Source organism: Xiphophorus couchianus, chromosome 17 (genome assembly GCF_001444195.1).
Source record: "Xiphophorus couchianus chromosome 17, X_couchianus-1.0, whole genome shotgun sequence".
Classification (NCBI taxonomy): domain Eukaryota; kingdom Metazoa; phylum Chordata; class Actinopteri; order Cyprinodontiformes; family Poeciliidae; genus Xiphophorus; species Xiphophorus couchianus.
In genome coordinates this window covers 14,480,466-14,502,681 of record NC_040244.1, presented here as the reverse complement: position 1 = coordinate 14,502,681, position 22,216 = coordinate 14,480,466, and the positions used below count along the sequence as shown (strand labels likewise).

At 40.1% G+C, this 22,216-nt stretch overlaps 1 protein-coding gene and 1 pseudogene across 1 annotated transcript; both read right to left on the bottom strand.

The window, feature by feature from the left end:
- Positions 1-1,822: 1,822 nt before the first annotated feature.
- LOC114160740 (NXPE family member 3-like) lies at positions 1,823-9,619 on the bottom strand. The gene is made up of 7 exons (XM_028043491.1): positions 9,466-9,619; positions 8,404-8,865; positions 4,710-5,005; positions 3,642-3,712; positions 3,258-3,290; positions 2,925-3,110; positions 1,823-2,850 (listed from the first exon to the last, which is right to left on the bottom strand). Exons 1-7 carry the CDS (start codon positions 9,514-9,516, stop codon positions 2,303-2,305), a joined length of 1,647 nt encoding a protein of 548 aa, XP_027899292.1. The 5' UTR covers positions 9,517-9,619; the 3' UTR covers positions 1,823-2,302.
- A 2,678-nt stretch (positions 9,620-12,297) lies between these two features.
- Positions 12,298-20,089, bottom strand: LOC114160742 (NXPE family member 3-like; annotated as a pseudogene).
- Between the last annotated feature and the right edge of the window lie 2,127 nt (positions 20,090-22,216).

Genomic DNA, 22,216 nt, shown 5'->3' with positions numbered 1-22,216 from the left:
GAGCAGCTTCTGCTGCTATCGCAACAGAAGCTGCGATCGCTGTCTCAACAGCAGCGATAGCAGCATTCGAGAAGAGTTTCATTCATCAGCGGTGGCTGAAAGGAAGCCAACAAAAAATGTTGGCTAAGAGTTTTTAGCCACACACACGCCCCCCCCCTCAAGCAGCGGAAACAGACTAACAGCCACTGGAAGAGTGAAATTTTCTGCATACCTGTTAATCAATCAGAACTAGAAGTCCTAGAAAAATAGAAGTTAGACAAATTCTAGTTTTTCCAGAAAGGAAGTAACAAACACAAAGCAAACCATCTCTGCCCCAACAAACACGTCACTGTCAAGACACAAAACATCAAACGTCTTCAGTCCACAAAATTAAGGACAACCACAGCTGATGGTCAATATTTTAGCAGGACATTTCTGTGCCAATCATTTTAGTTAAATATGATTCCATGGACCCTACAATTTTGCATACACTGCCATGTTGTCATATTTTTGAAGTATGATTTATTTGAGTGGCAAGGCTGTCACAGTTTCAGTTCAGCACTAGATGTCACTGGTGAGCAATGAAGGAAGCACCAAGTAATGAACCTTTGGGCAAATCAAAGGGCTTTAAAGCCTCATTTGGCCATTGCTGCTTAACTATAGGCAAGAGTTGATAAAGATGAGGGTACAAGACTAGTCCAGGAAGCGAAAACACACTGGAATAGTTAAAGGTGTGATTTGTAAATAGTTAAAGGTGAGCTCAGGAGCGCCTGTTTACTCTACTAGGTGGGAAAGCAATCTGGTATCTTCCTCCTTGAACCAGTTAAGCTGCTTCTGATTGGAAGTTACACAAACACAGCCACTGTCCTACACACAAGCCTGCAGACCTAACATGTCCAGTCCAAGTCCTAAACTTTAAGCCTCATGTCTTGATCAAGTCCTCTAACCAAATGTGTAAGTTAATCACATAATCATAATTGATTTGTAGAATTTATATTGTCTTATTGAAAGGTGGGTCTAAAATTGTCATATGAAATGTCATATCAATAAAAAACTAATCATTTAAACAACTGTATTAATGTAAATGTGATTATAGCATCTTGGATGCACTGACTTTGCAGTGTAGGATGAAAACATAGAACTGGACCTGCACACATAAAACTCAGAGAGAATCGTTCTATTGTAGTAATGGAAATAATGTTACTAGTGCTGAGTGCAGATTACACTAATAACTAACTAATTTAATGTTCTTTTTAATTAACATGCAAAAAAATAAACAGATATAAATGTTCTTATTGTTAACATTAGCTGCACAACTCACTATATTACTTTGACTCATTATTTTTTGAGTCATTTATATATCAAATGTTTATGTCAATGTTTCCTCCATGTCTCCATTACTTTCAGAACTGTGTTGCGCCGTGATCACCATGTCATTTGAGTCATTTCTGTCAAGATTGGGTTTTCTCCGTGTTGATTTGAGTTTTCTCTTGTGCTTATTTTGGATTTCTGTGTCTTGAGTCTCTGTGTTTTCCTGTCTACCTCTTGATTGTTCCCAGGTGTGTCTAGTTCCGTGATTACCCTCTGTGTATTTAATGCCACCTGTGTCTCTGTCGTACCAGTCTGTTTGATCTGTCTTGCCGTTTAGCTGTCTGAGCTAGTCTGTTGCTAGATGTCTATTAGTTTGCCAGTTGCTACCAGTGTTGAACCTTAGCCTTTCTGCTCAGCTGTGCCGCCTGGATTTTGGATTATGTGTGCATTGTTTGTTAATTAAATCATCATCATCATCATCATCATTCCTCTCAGCTACTGGGTTCACTGCGTCTGCGTCACCACCTCACACTGCAAATCATGACAATTTCTTGAAAAACACCACACAGAACATAACTGACAAGATCTAAGCTAGCATAGCGAGCATACATGAGCATATTAATGCAGAGCTCTACATTGATTTACATCAAAATACATTAAGTTGTGAAAAAGTCTTAGAGGCAACAGGCTTGAGAAAAGACGTTTGAGATAAAATAGGATGTTGACTGTTCAGAGATTAGATAGTTATGGTTATGTTCTTTTATTGAATATTTAATGGAACAAAAGCTTTGAGACACCATAAAGTGTCCTTACATTTCCCATAAAACACAAACCCTGCATCTGCTTCTTTTTGTTAATATTTTTTCCCCTCATCTAGATACAAACAAATCCGTACAGCTGGATTTGTTTGTATCAAAAGTCAAACAGTAAGTATGTGTTACCAATCACCAATAGTTACCAGATCTACCACACAGATCTACAGTCTTCTACTTCTTCCATGTGTCTGTAAATTTCACCTCTGGGAGCATATGTGGGACAAAATAACATCTATCATATTCTTAATTATGGGCTGAGGTGGGTGGAGGTCATGTGGAAGGTAGTGAGCCTGGGTCATCTCCCAGGCGTCCAGCAGTCGGACATTAACTTCTTTGAATATTGCTCTGAGTATCTTGTCTCGTTGCAATGCGTAGTAATCGTCAGTGGTCAGTGACTCACGTAGCGTCAGCTTTTTGGGATTACCAGTCCTGATGATAACCAGAGTATCTGGAGCTCTGGTCAACAGCCGCACCACTGCCCTCCTTATGCTCAGCAGACGTCGAATGTAGACCTCCACAGGGTAAACGCCAAAGTGTGCCCAGACGCCAAAAATGACTACAGTGTTTGTTCCTCCAACCACGCTGTCCAGTTCGTTGGCAACAAAGTGGAACTGGCTGACCGGCAATGGAGGAGCACGGAGGGGAGGGCCGTGGCAGCGGAACGTCAATAAAATGTTGTTTTTATAATCTAAGGCCATAAGGGGCCCAGTTTTTGGGGGGGTTTTCAGGTCAAACTTCTTGAGATCTGAAAGTTTAACAGAGAACAAGTCAGAAGGAACCAATTTGAATTGTTGTCAAACATTTCTACTGAGTATCTACCTGGAACTTTAGCTATTAAGAATTCAATCCACTGCCTGACGGTGGAGTCTCCATACAGATGGAGAACCTTCCCTTTCAGACACTGGCTGATTGCTGTGGCGTTGTTAAACTGATGGACTGTGGTGCCGTCTAGTGCTCGCCAAGCACCCTGGTAGTAATAACCAGCAGGACCAGCTCCTCTCATGGCTTCTAGATGAGGGGAGATTCAGAAGAACAAAAAGAAAAGAAAACCAAAATGATGTTAAGACATAGAAAGTGAATGCCAGCATTACTTTACAGAAACACCTTTGTGGATATTAAACTTTTACCCAATTATACAAACAGCAACTTTACCTGACATGTTAACAGGGACTGTTTCATTGGGAACTGGAGGAAAAAACAAATGATATTTAATGATTGTGTTTTATGATAGTAACTTGAGCAGAACAAACAGCTGTTCTACATTATCGTAGTTTCATAGCAAATCAATATTTTACGGTTTATTCAAGTAAAATGCATGTCTTTCTAAATGAATGTGTTACATGTTATGCAACCACATTTAACTCAGTTTTATGTATCTGAAATAAAGTCCAAACACATCATGTAAATTATAAAATGCCATTGGACAAAGTTGTTTTGAGAAAGCCACACATAGAATAACTGATTACATTTTTTCCATGTATGTCAGGCAATCAATGATTCATTGTAACACATTTATGACAATATAGCAACTTTTACCTTTTAGTTTTGGTAAAATGGTGATTTTGGAGGATCCTGAAGATGGAATGGAAACTTTCAAGTTGACACCACTGTAACAAGAGCAAAGAAACTGTATGAAAGACTCGTTACTAAAATCAAAACAAATTTTAACTGCTAATTCCAATGTGCGTTCTTACTGAATGGCACATTTTCTTTACTTTCATTCAATTGACTTCAATTCAGGTCAGTCACATTGCATTACTTGTAATCGAAGTATAGATTATCGTTGTACTTGTTCATTGTGTGTCTAATCTATTTTCCACAACAGGTCCATCAGGCTCCATGTCTCTAGAACAGAGCTAGCCTTCTTATTAGCTTGTTCAGGTTTTCAAGGCCAGACTCTCTGATGCTGTTATCCGGACAGATTACTGCAGATACGTTTTTTTCTCCATTTTCCTTTTGACTCTGTGTCTATTACTTTTTAGATAAACCCAAAGCAGTTACCAATAAAGTTTTGTTGATATAAATATCAAGTGGAGCATAATAGTGAAAGCCTTAATGCTTCACTTTTGAAAGTAAATCTGTTCGGCTTCATTGCGGCAGTCAGACAGCAAGTCTTAGTGCTACCCTACCAGATAGGCTACATTGAAAAAAATGAAATAAAATTATCTGAAATAGTAACAAGAAACAAATATTGTCTTCCTTTTTGTCTTATTGGGGACATTTTAAAAGTATTTCACACAGTTTTGTTTATCTTGAATGTTGATGGTAAGTTTTTCTGGTTCGGCAACATTTTAGTTTGTTGGTCACTTCTGAATTATAAACTCCTGCACCATCATCAACTTGTTGATGATTCAATGTCATCAACAACAAAAAGATACAAAAACCAAAACAAACCAAAGCCAAAAAAAACACCTGAAAGATGAAAAGATGTCAGTTTTTTAAGTAAATACATGTCTGCTTCTGAAGTCTGTGAACAACAGTCAACTCCACTAAAGTCTTACTGCACACACCTCCCACAGCTAGTGGGCAAAGAGACATAAAAAGCTTTAGGACATTTGTCATGCAATAGAAAAGAGCTGAATATAAACTAATTGTTACTTTTACCTTTGAAAGAGCTTGGCCTCGTTGCCTGTTGGATGCGGTACCAAACCTTTGAAAGCGTGGGAGACCCTGTGTTCACATTTGAGCGTCTTTGGCTTGTAGCAGAACCAGGGCTCACCGGTGTGGGTGTCAGTGAAGTTGCACAGCTGCTCCGGGGGAGCCTTAAGGCACACGTTACAATTGGCATCCTCAGTGACTGAGCCTGAGCGGAAGAGGCTTTGAAAAAAAATCCTGCCAGGCTTTTCCAGGTTGACTCTCTCTAGGACTGTGACTGCCTCACTGGAGTGGACCAGGGTCACCTTTTTGAAAACGACAAGAAACCTCACAATACAATTTCTCTTGTGAAGTAAAATTTAAATATATGTAAAACCCCAAAATACTACGCTTTTATTTGTGTAAGATAGATAGTATCTATTACAGAAAAACTTCTCATAGCAAATGAACTGGAATAATATATCACTTCTCTGGTTCAGGACTGGAAAATCTCACTGGTAAATGTGACATAGTACTATATTGCCAAAGATATTTACTTGTTTGCCTTCAAATACAAATTGAGTGACATCTGATTCTTAATCCAAACGGCTTGTATGATCAGTGATCTTCCTTTGGTGTTGTAGTTGAGTGATTCCTCTCGGGACATTTATTAAGTTCATCAGAATCAGAATTTCTTTTATTGTCATTGTACATGAAGAAAGCACAATGACATATTAAAAATTGCAACTCTTGGAGGCAAGTCAAATAAATGAATAAGAAAACAATAAATAAGTTTATCTCAATAAATATAAAAAATATAGTAGAAGCAGAACAACTGGGATGTCAAGGAAAAAATAAATAAATAAGGTTTTAGAAGGATTATCTGTGTTAAGGGCAACAACAGTTCTTGGGTAGAAACTGTTTTGTAGTGCCCCTAAGGACTTTATTGCCCTCAGGGGCAGGAGTTTGAAGAGGTGGTGGCCGGGGTGTGAGGGGTCCTTGGTGATACTGCAGGCTCTCTGGACGCATTGAGTCCTGTAGATCTCCTCCAGACATGGAAGAAGGCAGCCAATCAGTCTCTGGGTGGTGTTTATGACCCTGTGGAGCTGCTTCCTCTCTGCCGCAGTGGAGCTGGAGAACCACAGTGGGATGTGGTTCTCATCCCACTGTGGTTCTCCACAGAGCAGCGATAGAAGGACACCAAGAACTCAGTTCTCAGGTTGTTCTTCCTGAGAATCCTCAGCAAGTACAGTCTCTGTTGTCCTTTTTTCAGGACTGAAGTGGAGTTAGAGTTCCAGGTCAGGTCTTCACTGATGTTGGTGCCCAGGAACTTGAAATTTGACACCCTCTCCCGACTGTCCCCATTTATGACTTTGGGTTGAATGTCTAGTTTACACCTCCTGAAGTTGACAACCAGTTCGTGGAGGTGGAGGTGTTCAAATGGAAGTTGTTGGTGGTGCACCAGACAGTCGTTCCACCTCCATTCCCCTGTGGCATCATCAGCAAACTTTATGATTTTGTTTGGGTGGGTGAAGCTAAACTCATGGGACACACAGCCTTGTGGAGAGCCTTGCTGGTGCTCACTGCTGAGGACAGGTGGGATCCTACTCTCATCCTCTGGCAGTGGTCTGCCAGGAAGTCCATGATCCAGCTGGACATGTTGTGGGGGAGACCCAGGTGCCCCAGTTTCCTCACCAGTATGCTTGGAATGATGGTGTTAAAAGCTAATCTGAAGTCCAGGTAGACCAGCCTCATGTAGCTCCTTTGATGTTACACATGTGCCAATGTGGTGTGCATAGTGGTAGCGATAGCATCTTCTGTAGACCAGTTGGCTCTGCATGCAAACTGGTGAGGGTACAATTTGGGTGGCAGATGAGAAGTAGTGTGACTCTGAACCAGTTTTTCAAAACACTTTGTGATGATAGTGTCACTGACAGGAAGTCATTGAGACTGCTAATGTTCTTGTATGGCAGAGGGCTGATGGTGGAGGACTTTAAGCATGGTGGGACGGAGCACCGGATGAGGGACTGATTGAAGATGCTGGTAAAACCCCAACTTACTGGTCTGCACAGTCTCTTACACCATCTGATCTAGCAGATTTCCAGGAGTTCACTGCCCTCAAGGTAATTCACACTTCTGTGCCTGTACTGTGATGGTCTGGCTGTGGAGGGATTTTGCCTGCAGTAGGGGCTCGCTGGTGATTTAGTCTCAAAACAGGTGAAGAAGTGATTGAGCTTCTCTGCCAGTGAAGCAGAGGATACAGCAGAGGATACAGGTTCAAGCAAGGGTCAGTCCCAGGCTGGAAAAAGGCAATCTTGTCTCCTCCCAATGTTCCATTTCGTACAATGCAGTTGCCGTATGGGTTTACTGGCAAATAGTAAACCCATATTGCATTGGATTGTTAAACAATGATGCTATATTTATTATTTCAGAAAACATCTCTCCACTGCTGTATTGTGTACCTAGTACCTTGTATTGCACTTACAGATGTAGGATGAGGAACCCCATTCCATGATACTCTATTCTCTGTTCTTCAGCAAATCTGAACACAACATTAAGTCTGAAAGTCTATAGCCATTGATTCTGCAGGACATTGGCCACCTTTGGTCACTACATGCCTTAGCATCAGCTTAAATCTGTAATTTTACATGCTTAGCTCTTTGTGCCAGAGTTGCTTTTGCTCCCCATAACTTCCACCTTGATACAACCTCACTATCAGTTGACTGTCGAATATTTAGTAGCAAGGAAATTTCCCAACTGGACTTACTGGACAGGTCATAACATTTCACGGTACCACACTGGAAACCACTGATTCTTGAGAGAGACTAAATATTTTACAAATGTTTGTAGAAGCAGTCTTTGTAAAGGTTATGAACAATATACTGTGGTGATATTGTGTATTTATTGCTCTAAGTTGCACTCTGCTTGTTTTGTGGAGAAACAAAATGAGTTCAAGAACGTCATGCTTATCTTGGGACTTTGTACTGTACATTATTTGACTATGTGTTAATTGGGGCTTCATTTTAGTTTAATGATCCAGTTACTGTAGTTTGCCATGTTGTCTTTGCTCCTTTTGTTTTTGTGTCATTTCTGTTGAGTTTATGTTCTGTCTCTTATTTTCCTTTCTCTTTCAGCTCAACCTTAGTAAATGGTTGAGCTGTTTAATTCTGCTATGTTTATTGCATTAATCAGTTCTCCCTGAGCTATCTTTAATGTCCTGCTCTTTCCTAGCTGTTTTTTTATCTATTAATTAGACTCACTTTTATTCAATTTCCTAATGTACCTCAGAAATACTGAAGGTTTGACTATACTTCCCAATACTCAAGAAACGTTTTTTTATTTTTAGCCTGGTGTCAAGAGAAACAGCAACGTTTGGTTTGGCTGTGGTAAACTTCATCAGACACTCCTGGGTCAAACAGGTCAAATATTTCAAAAAGTAAGTTTCTCCTTTTTCACATCAGTCACCACCTTTCAAATTTCTGACTGCATGATAGACAACAAGAGGAAAAAAGGTTTGTGTATAAACATTGTGGTAAAAACAGGCAGATTAAACTCAGGCCAAATTTAAAAAATGGATCTAACACATTACCCTCCTACTCTGAGCTTTCAGGTCCTCGATATCCAGAACTCGCGACACAAAAAGCTTATTTAGGAGAAAGTAACAAAGGAGATCTTATCTAGGTCACACTATTTGCTCATTTAAGAGAAAAACATTCAGTCTTACCTCAACCTGTGCGCTTCCTTCCCATAGTAAAGAGAATACAGCCGTGTAGGAACCGTTGCGATGATCAAAGACTTTCCCCACCACGCCTGCCTGAACAGTTCGGTTGTGCAGCCGAGCAAACAGGACGTCTCCGCCAGATTTCTTGGGGCGACCAAGAAAGTCATTAATTTTGATCAAAACCTCCAGCTGATCACCAACATGCCAACTTCCCCCTCCGTCACGTGGAAGAATGGTGAACGTGCTGTGAGCGGGATGACTGGTGTCATTCAGACAGAAGTTGGCTGGGACAGATGGTGTTTCAGGCCAGGTGATGTAGTTCTTTAAAAATTCCAACTCAAGAGCGTCTTCAGGTAACACAGAGTGGAAGGAGCAGAAACTGGTTGGCTTAGGAGGCTCAGTGGGACGTTTCAGAGTTCTGGTGGTGGGAATCAGAGCCTCAGTGGTCGGGACTTTGTTCTTCAACTAGAGAATAAAGTTTAGAGATTGAACAAATCAAGTGCCATAAAATCATAGTTTCTTTACAAATTACTGATTAATTATGATAGCTTCCTCAATTATATATTGAGGTGACCCTGCATTAGCATAAAACTATAACTGAATATTTTGTTTGAAAACCCAACAATTCCTTCTTTTTCCCATTTGGGTTTTGATACTTTTCAGGTCCAGAAGCTTTCCCAAAGATTGGGAGTTATCAGTCAAAAGCACCCAATGAAACTGAAGCTAGGGCTGCAGCTAACGATTGTTGTATTAACCACATTTTCTATCCATAATTCTTACAATAAATAAAACATAATACAGTGTAGGGTTAATTTGGTAAGGCTTTTGATTAACCAATTCATAATTGGATAGAAAAGCTGCTTAATAATTTATTTATTTTTTTTTCTGGTGTCTTTTATGACTTTGTATTTTTGTGTTTTCATGATGTAAAGCACTTTAAACTGTCTTGTTGCTGAAATGTGCGACACAAATAAACTTGGTTCATTGAACTTGAAAGCTGTACTTTTACCAGCCTATAATGCTGACGAAGTTGAAGTTCATGTTTGAAAGATGACAAATACTCACCTGTGCTAATTTACCGGCTATGTGATCAGCGACGTTGGGATTGCTAAACATGATCCATAAGACAACAACAGCCAACAACAGAACGAGCCATCCGTACTTCAGAGGAAAACGTTTCCTTAAAGCTTGGCCTCCCAGTAGCAGTGACAACTCGATCTGGCTCTGTGTTAAAAGAAAATCAAAAAAGCATCCAGGTCAATGACTATCGATTTTGAAAACAATGCAGAGCTGAGTTACTGTCTCTCTGCAATGCTTGTGTAGCAACTAAGACAAGTCTACAAACATGTTTGTGGAAATTCTTGTCATTCCACACACGCTGAGTTTTCATCTTCTGTGACTTGAAGTGTCACGACAAAAGGATCAGCAGAAGTCGTTTTCCCTGTAAGAGGTTTGCAGTGTCAGAGGAGCTGTTGGCCCAGTTCGACACGGCGCTCCTCAAATCCATCCTGTTTTCAGTCACAGTGCGGTTTTTTGCAGCCACTAAGCAACACAGTTGCAAATTGCAGTGAGCAGTAAGGCAGAGGTGAAACCAACCAACCGCTTCTCAAATCAGAAGTAAGAGTCAAGTCTTTCCAATTACATCTCAGTTGGAATCTCAAGTGGAAGACCTCTAAATCACAAGTCTTGTCCAAAGTTAGGACAAGGAAGAGTCATGTTGGCTAAAAACTCTTAAACGTCCCACAGTCCTAAGACAGGTTGAGGGCCCTATCCGCAGCCTAGTCGGGGTCGCACTGGTATTTTATTTTATTTTGTTTTATTTTTTTCGCGTTTTCAGGATCTAACCGGCTGACGGGGCCTCATCACCTCCCCGCTGTCCGAGGAGGTGATGACAGCGGGGAGCAGCTTCTGCTGCTATCGCAACAGAAGCTGCGATCGCTGCTTCTCAACAGCAGCGATAGCAGCATTCGAGAAGAGTTTCATTCATCAGCGGTGGCTGAAAGGAAGCCAACAAAAAATGTTGGCTAAGAGTTTTTAGCCACACACACGCCCCCCCCCTCAAGCAGCGGAAACAGACTAACAGCCACTGGAAGAGTGAAATTTTCTGCATACCTGTTAATCAATCAGAACTAGAAGTCCTAGAAAAATAGAAGTTAGACAAATTCTAGTTTTTCCAGAAAGGAAGTAACAAACACAAAGCAAACCATCTCTGCCCCAACAAACACGTCACTGTCAAGACACAAAACATCAAACGTCTTCAGTCCACAAAATTAAGGACAACCACAGCTGATGGTCAATATTTTAGCAGGACATTTCTGTGCCAATCATTTTAGTTAAATATGATTCCATGGACCCTACAATTTTGCATACACTGCCATGTTGTCATATTTTTGAAGTATGATTTATTTGAGTGGCAAGGCTGTCACAGTTTCAGTTCAGCACTAGATGTCACTGGTGAGCAATGAAGGAAGCACCAAGTAATGAACCTTTGGGCAAATCAAAGGGCTTTAAAGCCTCATTTGGCCATTGCTGCTTAACTATAGGCAAGAGTTGATAAAGATGAGGGTACAAGACTAGTCCAGGAAGCGAAAACACACTGGAATAGTTAAAGGTGTGATTTGTAAATAGTTAAAGGTGAGCTCAGGAGCGCCTGTTTACTCTACTAGGTGGGAAAGCAATCTGGTATCTTCCTCCTTGAACCAGTTAAGCTGCTTCTGATTGGAAGTTACACACAAACACAGCCACTGTCCTACACACAAGCCTGCAGACCTAACATGTCCAGTCCAAGTCCTAAACTTTAAGCCTCATGTCTTGATCAAGTCCTCTAACCAAATGTGTAAGTTAATCACATAATCATAATTGATTTGTAGAATTTATATTGTCTTATTGAAAGGTGGGTCTAAAATTCTAAATCATTAAAAAATTCACGCTGATGTTTTGCAGTAAAAATGTACCAAAACTAATGAAAGCCTATAAATTGAAAATATAATAAATACAATATTAACAAGAAAAAGAAACTGGATTATTGTGCTAATTCAGTTATTTGTTAAAAAGCTGGAAAACTTGTTTTTACAGTCATTCAAGAGAAATGTCATATCAATAAAAAACTAATCATTTAAACAACTGTATTAATGTAGAAATGTGATTATAGCATCTTGGATGCACTGACTTTGCAGTGTAGGATGAAAACATAGAACTGGACCTGCACACATAAAACTCAGAGAGAATCGTTCTATTGTAGTAATGGAAATAATGTTACTAGTGCTGAGTGCAGATTACACTAATAACTAACTAATTTAATGTTCTTTTTAATTAACATGCAAAAAAATAAACAGATATAAATGTTCTTATTGTTAACATTAGCTGCACAACTCACTATATTACTTTGACTCATTATTTTTTGAGTCATTTATATATCAAATGTTTATGTCAATGTTTCCTCCATGTCTCCATTACTTTCAGAACTGTGTTGCGCCGTGATCACCATGTCATTTGAGTCATTTCTGTCAAGATTGGGTTTTCTCCGTGTTGATTTGAGTTTTCTCTCTGTGCTTATTTTGGATTTCTGTGTCTTGAGTCTCTGTGTTTTCCTGTACCTCTTGATTGTTCCCAGGTGTGTCTAGTTCCGTGATTACCCTCTGTGTATTTAATGCCACCTGTGTCTCTGTCGTACCAGTCTGTTTGATCTGTCTTGCCGTTTAGCTGTCTGAGCTAGTCTGTTGCTAGATGTCTATTAGTTTGCCAGTTGCTACCAGTGTTGAACCTTAGCCTTTCTGCTCAGCTGTGCCGCCTGGATTTTGGATTATGTGTGCATTGTTTGTTAATTAAATCATCATCATCATCATCATCATTCCTCTCAGCTACTGGGTTCACTGCGTCTGCGTCACCACCTCACACTGCAAATCATGACAATTTCTTGAAAAACACCACACAGAACATAACTGACAAGATCTAAGCTAGCATAGCGAGCATACATGAGCATATTAATGCAGAGCTCTACATTGATTTACATCAAAATACATTAAGTTGTGAAAAAGTCTTAGAGGCAACAGGCTTGAGAAAAGACGTTTGAGATAAAATAGGATGTTGACTGTTCAGAGATTAGATAGTTATGGTTATGTTCTTTTATTGAATATTTAATGGAACAAAAGCTTTGAGACACCATAAAGTGTCCTTACATTTCCCATAAAACACAAACCCTGCATCTGCTTCTTTTTGTTAATATTTTTTCCCCTCATCTAGATACAAACAAATCCGTACAGCTGGATTTGTTTGTATCAAAAGTCAAACAGTAAGTATGTGTTACCAATCACCAATAGTTACCAGATCTACCACACAGATCTACAGTCTTCTACTTCTTCCATGTGTCTGTAAATTTCACCTCTGGGAGCATATGTGGGACAAAATAACATCTATCATATTCTTAATTATGGGCTGAGGTGGGTGGAGGTCATGTGGAAGGTAGTGAGCCTGGGTCATCTCCCAGGCGTCCAGCAGTCGGACATTAACTTCTTTGAATATTGCTCTGAGTATCTTGTCTCGTTGCAATGCGTAGTAATCGTCAGTGGTCAGTGACTCACGTAGCGTCAGCTTTTTGGGATTACCAGTCCTGATGATAACCAGAGTATCTGGAGCTCTGGTCAACAGCCGCACCACTGCCCTCCTTATGCTCAGCAGACGTCGAATGTAGACCTCCACAGGGTAAACGCCAAAGTGTGCCCAGACGCCAAAAATGACTACAGTGTTTGTTCCTCCAACCACGCTGTCCAGTTCGTTGGCAACAAAGTGGAACTGGCTGACCGGCAATGGAGGAGCACGGAGGGGAGGGCCGTGGCAGCGGAACGTCAATAAAATGTTGTTTTTATAATCTAAGGCCATAAGGGGCCCAGTTTTTGGGGGGGTTTTCAGGTCAAACTTCTTGAGATCTGAAAGTTTAACAGAGAACAAGTCAGAAGGAACCAATTTGAATTGTTGTCAAACATTTCTACTGAGTATCTACCTGGAACTTTAGCTATTAAGAATTCAATCCACTGCCTGACGGTGGAGTCTCCATACAGATGGAGAACCTTCCCTTTCAGACACTGGCTGATTGCTGTGGCGTTGTTAAACTGATGGACTGTGGTGCCGTCTAGTGCTCGCCAAGCACCCTGGTAGTAATAACCAGCAGGACCAGCTCCTCTCATGGCTTCTAGATGAGGGGAGATTCAGAAGAACAAAAAGAAAAGAAAACCAAAATGATGTTAAGACATAGAAAGTGAATGCCAGCATTACTTTACAGAAACACCTTTGTGGATATTAAACTTTTACCCAATTATACAAACAGCAACTTTACCTGACATGTTAACAGGGACTGTTTCATTGGGAACTGGAGGAAAAAACAAATGATATTTAATGATTGTGTTTTATGATAGTAACTTGAGCAGAACAAACAGCTGTTCTACATTATCGTAGTTTCATAGCAAATCAATATTTTACGGTTTATTCAAGTAAAATGCATGTCTTTCTAAATGAATGTGTTACATGTTATGCAACCACATTTAACTCAGTTTTATGTATCTGAAATAAAGTCCAAACACATCATGTAAATTATAAAATGCCATTGGACAAAGTTGTTTTGAGAAAGCCACACATAGAATAACTGATTACATTTTTTCCATGTATGTCAGGCAATCAATGATTCATTGTAACACATTTATGACAATATAGCAACTTTTACCTTTTAGTTTTGGTAAAATGGTGATTTTGGAGGATCCTGAAGATGGAATGGAAACTTTCAAGTTGACACCACTGTAACAAGAGCAAAGAAACTGTATGAAAGACTCGTTACTAAAATCAAAACAAATTTTAACTGCTAATTCCAATGTGCGTTCTTACTGAATGGCACATTTTCTTTACTTTCATTCAATTGACTTCAATTCAGGTCAGTCACATTGCATTACTTGTAATCGAAGTATAGATTATCGTTGTACTTGTTCATTGTGTGTCTAATCTATTTTCCACAACAGGTCCATCAGGCTCCATGTCTCTAGAACAGAGCTAGCCTTCTTATTAGCTTGTTCAGGTTTTCAAGGCCAGACTCTCTGATGCTGTTATCCGGACAGATTACTGCAGATACGTTTTTTTCTCCATTTTCCTTTTGACTCTGTGTCTATTACTTTTTAGATAAACCCAAAGCAGTTACCAATAAAGTTTTGTTGATATAAATATCAAGTGGAGCATAATAGTGAAAGCCTTAATGCTTCACTTTTGAAAGTAAATCTGTTCGGCTTCATTGCGGCAGTCAGACAGCAAGTCTTAGTGCTACCCTACCAGATAGGCTACATTGAAAAAAATGAAATAAAATTATCTGAAATAGTAACAAGAAACAAATATTGTCTTCCTTTTTGTCTTATTGGGGACATTTTAAAAGTATTTCACACAGTTTTGTTTATCTTGAATGTTGATGGTAAGTTTTTCTGGTTCGGCAACATTTTAGTTTGTTGGTCACTTCTGAATTATAAACTCCTGCACCATCATCAACTTGTTGATGATTCAATGTCATCAACAACAAAAAGATACAAAAACCAAAACAAACCAAAGCCAAAAAAAACACCTGAAAGATGAAAAGATGTCAGTTTTTTAAGTAAATACATGTCTGCTTCTGAAGTCTGTGAACAACAGTCAACTCCACTAAAGTCTTACTGCACACACCTCCCACAGCTAGTGGGCAAAGAGACATAAAAAGCTTTAGGACATTTGTCATGCAATAGAAAAGAGCTGAATATAAACTAATTGTTACTTTTACCTTTGAAAGAGCTTGGCCTCGTTGCCTGTTGGATGCGGTACCAAACCTTTGAAAGCGTGGGAGACCCTGTGTTCACATTTGAGCGTCTTTGGCTTGTAGCAGAACCAGGGCTCACCGGTGTGGGTGTCAGTGAAGTTGCACAGCTGCTCCGGGGGAGCCTTAAGGCACACGTTACAATTGGCATCCTCAGTGACTGAGCCTGAGCGGAAGAGGCTTTGAAAAAAAATCCTGCCAGGCTTTTCCAGGTTGACTCTCTCTAGGACTGTGACTGCCTCACTGGAGTGGACCAGGGTCACCTTTTTGAAAACGACAAGAAACCTCACAATACAATTTCTCTTGTGAAGTAAAATTTAAATATATGTAAAACCCCAAAATACTACGCTTTTATTTGTGTAAGATAGATAGTATCTATTACAGAAAAACTTCTCATAGCAAATGAACTGGAATAATATATCACTTCTCTGGTTCAGGACTGGAAAATCTCACTGGTAAATGTGACATAGTACTATATTGCCAAAGATATTTACTTGTTTGCCTTCAAATACAAATTGAGTGACATCTGATTCTTAATCCAAACGGCTTGTATGATCAGTGATCTTCCTTTGGTGTTGTAGTTGAGTGATTCCTCTCGGGACATTTATTAAGTTCATCAGAATCAGAATTTCTTTTATTGTCATTGTACATGAAGAAAGCACAATGACATATTAAAAATTGCAACTCTTGGAGGCAAGTCAAATAAATGAATAAGAAAACAATAAATAAGTTTATCTCAATAAATATAAAAAATATAGTAGAAGCAGAACAACTGGGATGTCAAGGAAAAAATAAATAAATAAGGTTTTAGAAGGATTATCTGTGTTAAGGGCAACAACAGTTCTTGGGTAGAAACTGTTTTGTAGTGCCCCTAAGGACTTTATTGCCCTCAGGGGCAGGAGTTTGAAGAGGTGGTGGCCGGGGTGTGAGGGGTCCTTGGTGATACTGCAGGCTCTCTGGACGCATTGAGTCCTGTAGATCTCCTCCAGACATGGAAGAAGGCAGCCAATCAGTCTCTGGGTGGTGTTTATGACCCTGTGGAGCTGCTTCCTCTCTGCCGCAGTGGAGCTGGAGAACCACAGTGGGATGTGGTTCTCATCCCACTGTGGTTCTCCACAGAGCAGCGATAGAAGGACACCAAGAACTCAGTTCTCAGGTTGTTCTTCCTGAGAATCCTCAGCAAGTACAGTCTCTGTTGTCCTTTTTTCAGGACTGAAGTGGAGTTAGAGTTCCAGGTCAGGTCTTCACTGATGTTGGTGCCCAGGAACTTGAAATTTGACACCCTCTCCCGACTGTCCCCATTTATGACTTTGGGTTGAATGTCTAGTTTACACCTCCTGAAGTTGACAACCAGTTCGTGGAGGTGGAGGTGTTCAAATGGAAGTTGTTGGTGGTGCACCAGACAGTCGTTCCACCTCCATTCCCCTGTGGCATCATCAGCAAACTTTATGATTTTGTTTGGGTGGGTGAAGCTAAACTCATGGGACACACAGCCTTGTGGAGAGCCTTGCTGGTGCTCACTGCTGAGGACAGGTGGGATCCTACTCTCATCCTCTGGCAGTGGTCTGCCAGGAAGTCCATGATCCAGCTGGACATGTTGTGGGGGAGACCCAGGTGCCCCAGTTTCCTCACCAGTATGCTTGGAATGATGGTGTTAAAAGCTAATCTGAAGTCCAGGTAGACCAGCCTCATGTAGCTCCTTTGATGTTACACATGTGCCAATGTGGTGTGCATAGTGGTAGCGATAGCATCTTCTGTAGACCAGTTGGCTCTGCATGCAAACTGGTGAGGGTACAATTTGGGTGGCAGATGAGAAGTAGTGTGACTCTGAACCAGTTTTTCAAAACACTTTGTGATGATAGTGTCACTGACAGGAAGTCATTGAGACTGCTAATGTTCTTGTATGGCAGAGGGCTGATGGTGGAGGACTTTAAGCATGGTGGGACGGAGCACCGGATGAGGGACTGATTGAAGATGCTGGTAAAACCCCAACTTACTGGTCTGCACAGTCTCTTACACCATCTGATCTAGCAGATTTCCAGGAGTTCACTGCCCTCAAGGTAATTCACACTTCTGTGCCTGTACTGTGATGGTCTGGCTGTGGAGGGATTTTGCCTGCAGTAGGGGCTCGCTGGTGATTTAGTCTCAAAACAGGTGAAGAAGTGATTGAGCTTCTCTGCCAGTGAAGCAGAGGATACAGCAGAGGATACAGGTTCAAGCAAGGGTCAGTCCCAGGCTGGAAAAAGGCAATCTTGTCTCCTCCCAATGTTCCATTTCGTACAATGCAGTTGCCGTATGGGTTTACTGGCAAATAGTAAACCCATATTGCATTGGATTGTTAAACAATGATGCTATATTTATTATTTCAGAAAACATCTCTCCACTGCTGTATTGTGTACCTAGTACCTTGTATTGCACTTACAGATGTAGGATGAGGAACCCCATTCCATGATACTCTATTCTCTGTTCTTCAGCAAATCTGAACACAACATTAAGTCTGAAAGTCTATAGCCATTGATTCTGCAGGACATTGGCCACCTTTGGTCACTACATGCCTTAGCATCAGCTTAAATCTGTAATTTTACATGCTTAGCTCTTTGTGCCAGAGTTGCTTTTGCTCCCCATAACTTCCACCTTGATACAACCTCACTATCAGTTGACTGTCGAATATTTAGTAGCAAGGAAATTTCCCAACTGGACTTACTGGACAGGTCATAACATTTCACGGTACCACACTGGAAACCACTGATTCTTGAGAGAGACTAAATATTTTACAAATGTTTGTAGAAGCAGTCTTTGTAAAGGTTATGAACAATATACTGTGGTGATATTGTGTATTTATTGCTCTAAGTTGCACTCTGCTTGTTTTGTGGAGAAACAAAATGAGTTCAAGAACGTCATGCTTATCTTGGGACTTTGTACTGTACATTATTTGACTATGTGTTAATTGGGGCTTCATTTTAGTTTAATGATCCAGTTACTGTAGTTTGCCATGTTGTCTTTGCTCCTTTTGTTTTTGTGTCATTTCTGTTGAAGTTTATGTTCTGTCTCTTATTTTCCTTTCTCTTTCAGCTCAACCTTAGTAAATGGTTGAGCTGTTTAATTTCTGCTATGTTTATTGCATTAATCAGTTCTCCCTGAGCTATCTTTAATGTCCTGCTCTTTCCTAGCTGTTTTTTTATCTATAATTAGACTCACTTTTATTCAATTTCCTAATGTACCTCAGAAATACTGAAGGTTTGACTATACTTCCCAATACTCAAGAAACGTTTTTTTATAGCCTGGTTGTCAAGAGAAACAGCAACGTTTGGTTTGGCTGTGGTAAACTTCATCAGACACTCCTGGGTCAAACAGGTCAAATATTTCAAAAAGTAAGTTTCTCCTTTTTCACATCAGTCACCACCTTTCAAATTTCTGACTGCATGATAGACAACAAGAGGAAAAAAGGTTTGTGTATAAACATTGTGGTAAAAACAGGCAGATTAAACTCAGGCCAAATTTAAAAAATGGATCTAACACATTACCCTCCTACTCTGAGCTTTCAGGTCCTCGATATCCAGAACTCGCGACACAAAAGCTTATTTAGGAGAAAGTAACAAAGGAGATCTTATCTAGGTCACACTATTTGCTCATTTAGAGAAAAACATTCAGTCTATACCTCAACCTGTGCGCTTCCTTCCATAGTAAAGAGAATACAGCGTGTAGGAACCGTTGCGATGATCAAAGACTTTCCCCACCACGCCTGCCTGAACAGTTCGGTTGTGCAGCCGAGCAACAGGACGTCTCCGCCAGATTTCTTGGGGCGACCAAGAAAGTCATTAATTTGATCAAAACCTCCAGCTGATCACCAACATGCCAACTTCCCCCTCCGTCACGTGGAAGAATGGTGAACGTGCTGTGAGCGGGATGACTGGTGTCATTCAGACAGAAGTTGGCTGGGACAGATGGTGGTTTCAGGCCAGGTGATGTAGTTCTTTAAAAATTCCAACTCAAGAGCGTCTTCAGGTAACACAGAGTGGAAGGAGCAGAAACTGGTTGGCTTAGGAGGCTCAGTGGGACGTTTCAGAGTTCTGGTGGGTGGAATCAGAGCCTCAGTGGTCGGGACTTTGTTCTTCAACTAGAGAATAAAGTTTAGAGATTGAACAAATCAAGTGCCATAAAATCATAGTTTCTTTACAAATTACTGATTAATTATGATAGCTTCCTCAATTATATATTGAGGTGACCCTGCATTAGCATAAAACTATAACTGAATATTTTGTTTGAAAACCCAACAATTCCTTCTTTTTCCCATTTGGGTTTTGATACTTTTCCGGTCCAGAAGCTTTCCCAAAGATTGGGAGTTATCAGTCAAAAAGCACCCATAACTAAATGAACTAGGGCTGCAGCTAACGATTGTTGTATTAACCACATTTTCTATCCATAATTCTTACAATAAATAAAACATAATACAGTGTAGGGTTAATTTGGTAAGGCTTTTGATTAACCAATTCATAATTGGATAGAAAAGCTGCTTAATAATTTATTTATTTTTTTTTCTGGTGTCTTTTATGACTTTGTATTTTTGTGTTTTCATGATGTAAAGCACTTTAAACTGTCTTGTTGCTGAAATGTGCGACACAAATAAACTTGGTTCATTGAACTTGAAAGCTGTACTTTTACCAGCCTATAATGCTGACGAAGTTGAAGTTCATGTTTGAAAGATGACAAATACTCACCTGTGCTAATTTACCGGCTATGTGATCAGCGACGTTGGGATTGCTAAACATGATCCATAAGACAACAACAGCCAACAACAGAACGAGCCATCCGTACTTCAGAGGAAAACGTTTCCTTAAAGCTTGGCCTCCCAGTAGCAGTGACAACTCGATCTGGCTCTGTGTTAAAAGAAAATCAAAAAAGCATCCAGGTCAATGACTATCGATTTTGAAAACAATGCAGAGCTGAGTTACTGTCTCTCTGCAATGCTTGTGTAGCAACTAAGACAAGTCTACAAACATGTTTGTGGAAATTCTTGTCATTCCACACACGCTGAGTTTTCATCTTCTGTGACTTGAAGTGTCACGACAAAAGGATCAGCAGAAGTCGTTTTCCCTGTAAGAGGTTTGCAGTGTCAGAGGAGCTGTTGGCCCAGTTCGACACGGCGCTCCTCAAATCCATCCTGTTTTCAGTCACAGTGCGGTTTTTTGCAGCCACTAAGCAACACAGTTGCAAATTGCAGTGAGCAGTAAGGCAGAGGTGAAACCAACCAACCGCTTCTCAAATCAGAAGTAAGAGTCAAGTCTTTCCAATTACATCTCAGTTGGAATCTCAAGTGGAAGACCTCTAAATCACAAGTCTTGTCCAAAGTTAGGACAAGGAAGAGTCATGTTGGCTAAAACTCTTAAACGTCCCACAGTCCTAAGACAGGTTGAGGGCCCTATCCGCAGCCTAGTCGGGGTCGCACTGGTATTTTATTTTATTTTGTTTTATTTTTTTCGCGTTTTCAGGATCTAACCGGCTGACGGGGCCTCATCACCTCCCCGCTGTCCGAGGAGGTGATGACAGCGGGGAGCAGCTTCTGCTGCTATCGCAACAGAAGCTGCGATCGCTGCTTCTCAACAGCAGCGATAGCAGCATTCGAGAAGAGTTTCATTCATCAGCGGTGGCTGAAAGGAAGCCAACAAAAAATGTTGGCTAAGAGTTTTTAGCCACACACACGCCCCCCCCCTCAAGCAGCGGAAACAGACTAACAGCCACTGGAAGAGTGAAATTTTCTGCATACCTGTTAATCAATCAGAACTAGAAGTCCTAGAAAAATAGAAGTTAGACAAATTCTAGTTTTTCCAGAAAGGAAGTAACAAACACAAAGCAAACCATCTCTGCCCCAACAAACACGTCACTGTCAAGACACAAACATCAAACGTCTTCAGTCCACAAAATTAAGGACAACCACAGCTGATGGTCAATATTTTAGCAGGACATTTCTGTGCCAATCATTTTAGTTAAATATGATTCCATGGACCCTACAATTTTGCATACACTGCCATGTTGTCATATTTTTGAAGTATGATTTATTTGAGTGGCAAGGCTGTCACAGTTTCAGTTCAGCACTAGATGTCACTGGTGAGCAATGAAGAAGCACCAAGTAATGAACCTTTGGGCAAATCAAAGGGCTTTAAGCCTCATTTGGCCATTGCTGCTTAACTATAGGCAAGAGTTGATAAAGATGAGGGTACAAGACTAGTCCAGGAAGCGAAAACACACTGGAATAGTTAAAGGTGTGATTTGTAAATAGTTAAAGGTGAGCTCAGGAGCGCCTGTTTACTCTACTAGGTGGGAAAGCAATCTGGTATCTTCCTCCTTGAACCAGTTAAGCTGCTTCTGATTGGAAGTTACACACAAACACAGCCACTGTCCTACACACAAGCCTGCAGACCTAACATGTCCAGTCCAAGTCCTAAACTTTAAGCCTCATGTCTTGATCAAGTCCTCTAACCAAATGTGTAAGTTAATCACATAATCATAATTGATTTGTAGAATTTATATTGTCTTATTGAAAGGTGGGTCTAAAATTCTAAATCATTAAAAAATTCACGCTGATGTTTTGCAGTAAAAATTTACCAAAACTAATGAAAGCCTATAAATTGAAAATATAATAAATACAATATTAACAAGAAAAAGAAACTGGATTATTGTGCTAATTCAGTTATTTGTTAAAAAGCTGGAAAACTTGTTTTTACAGTCATTCAAGAGAAATGTCATATCAATAAAAAACTAATCATTTAAACAACTGTATTAATGTAGAAATGTGATTATAGCATCTTGGATGCACTGACTTTGCAGTGTAGGATGAAAACATAGAACTGGACCTGCACACATAAAACTCAGAGAGAATCGTTCTATTGTAGTAATGGAAATAATGTTACTAGTGCTGAGTGCAGATTACACTAATAACTAACTAATTTAATGTTCTTTTTAATTAACATGCAAAAAAATAAACAGATATAAATGTTCTTA

Excerpts from the sequence above, each read along its gene's own strand:
- LOC114160740 (XM_028043491.1), bottom strand. The coding sequence starts at position 9,516 with ATGTTTAGCAATCCCAACGTCGCTGATCACATAGCCGGTAAATTAGCA. Across the intron at positions 3,291-3,641 it reads CATTTTACCAAAACTAAAAG|TTCCCAATGAAACAGTCCCT; the intron begins GTAAAAGTTGCT and ends TTTTTCCTCCAG. Across the intron at positions 3,111-3,257 it reads AGTCCCTGTTAACATGTCAG|CCATGAGAGGAGCTGGTCCT; the intron begins GTAAAGTTGCTG and ends CTCATCTAGAAG.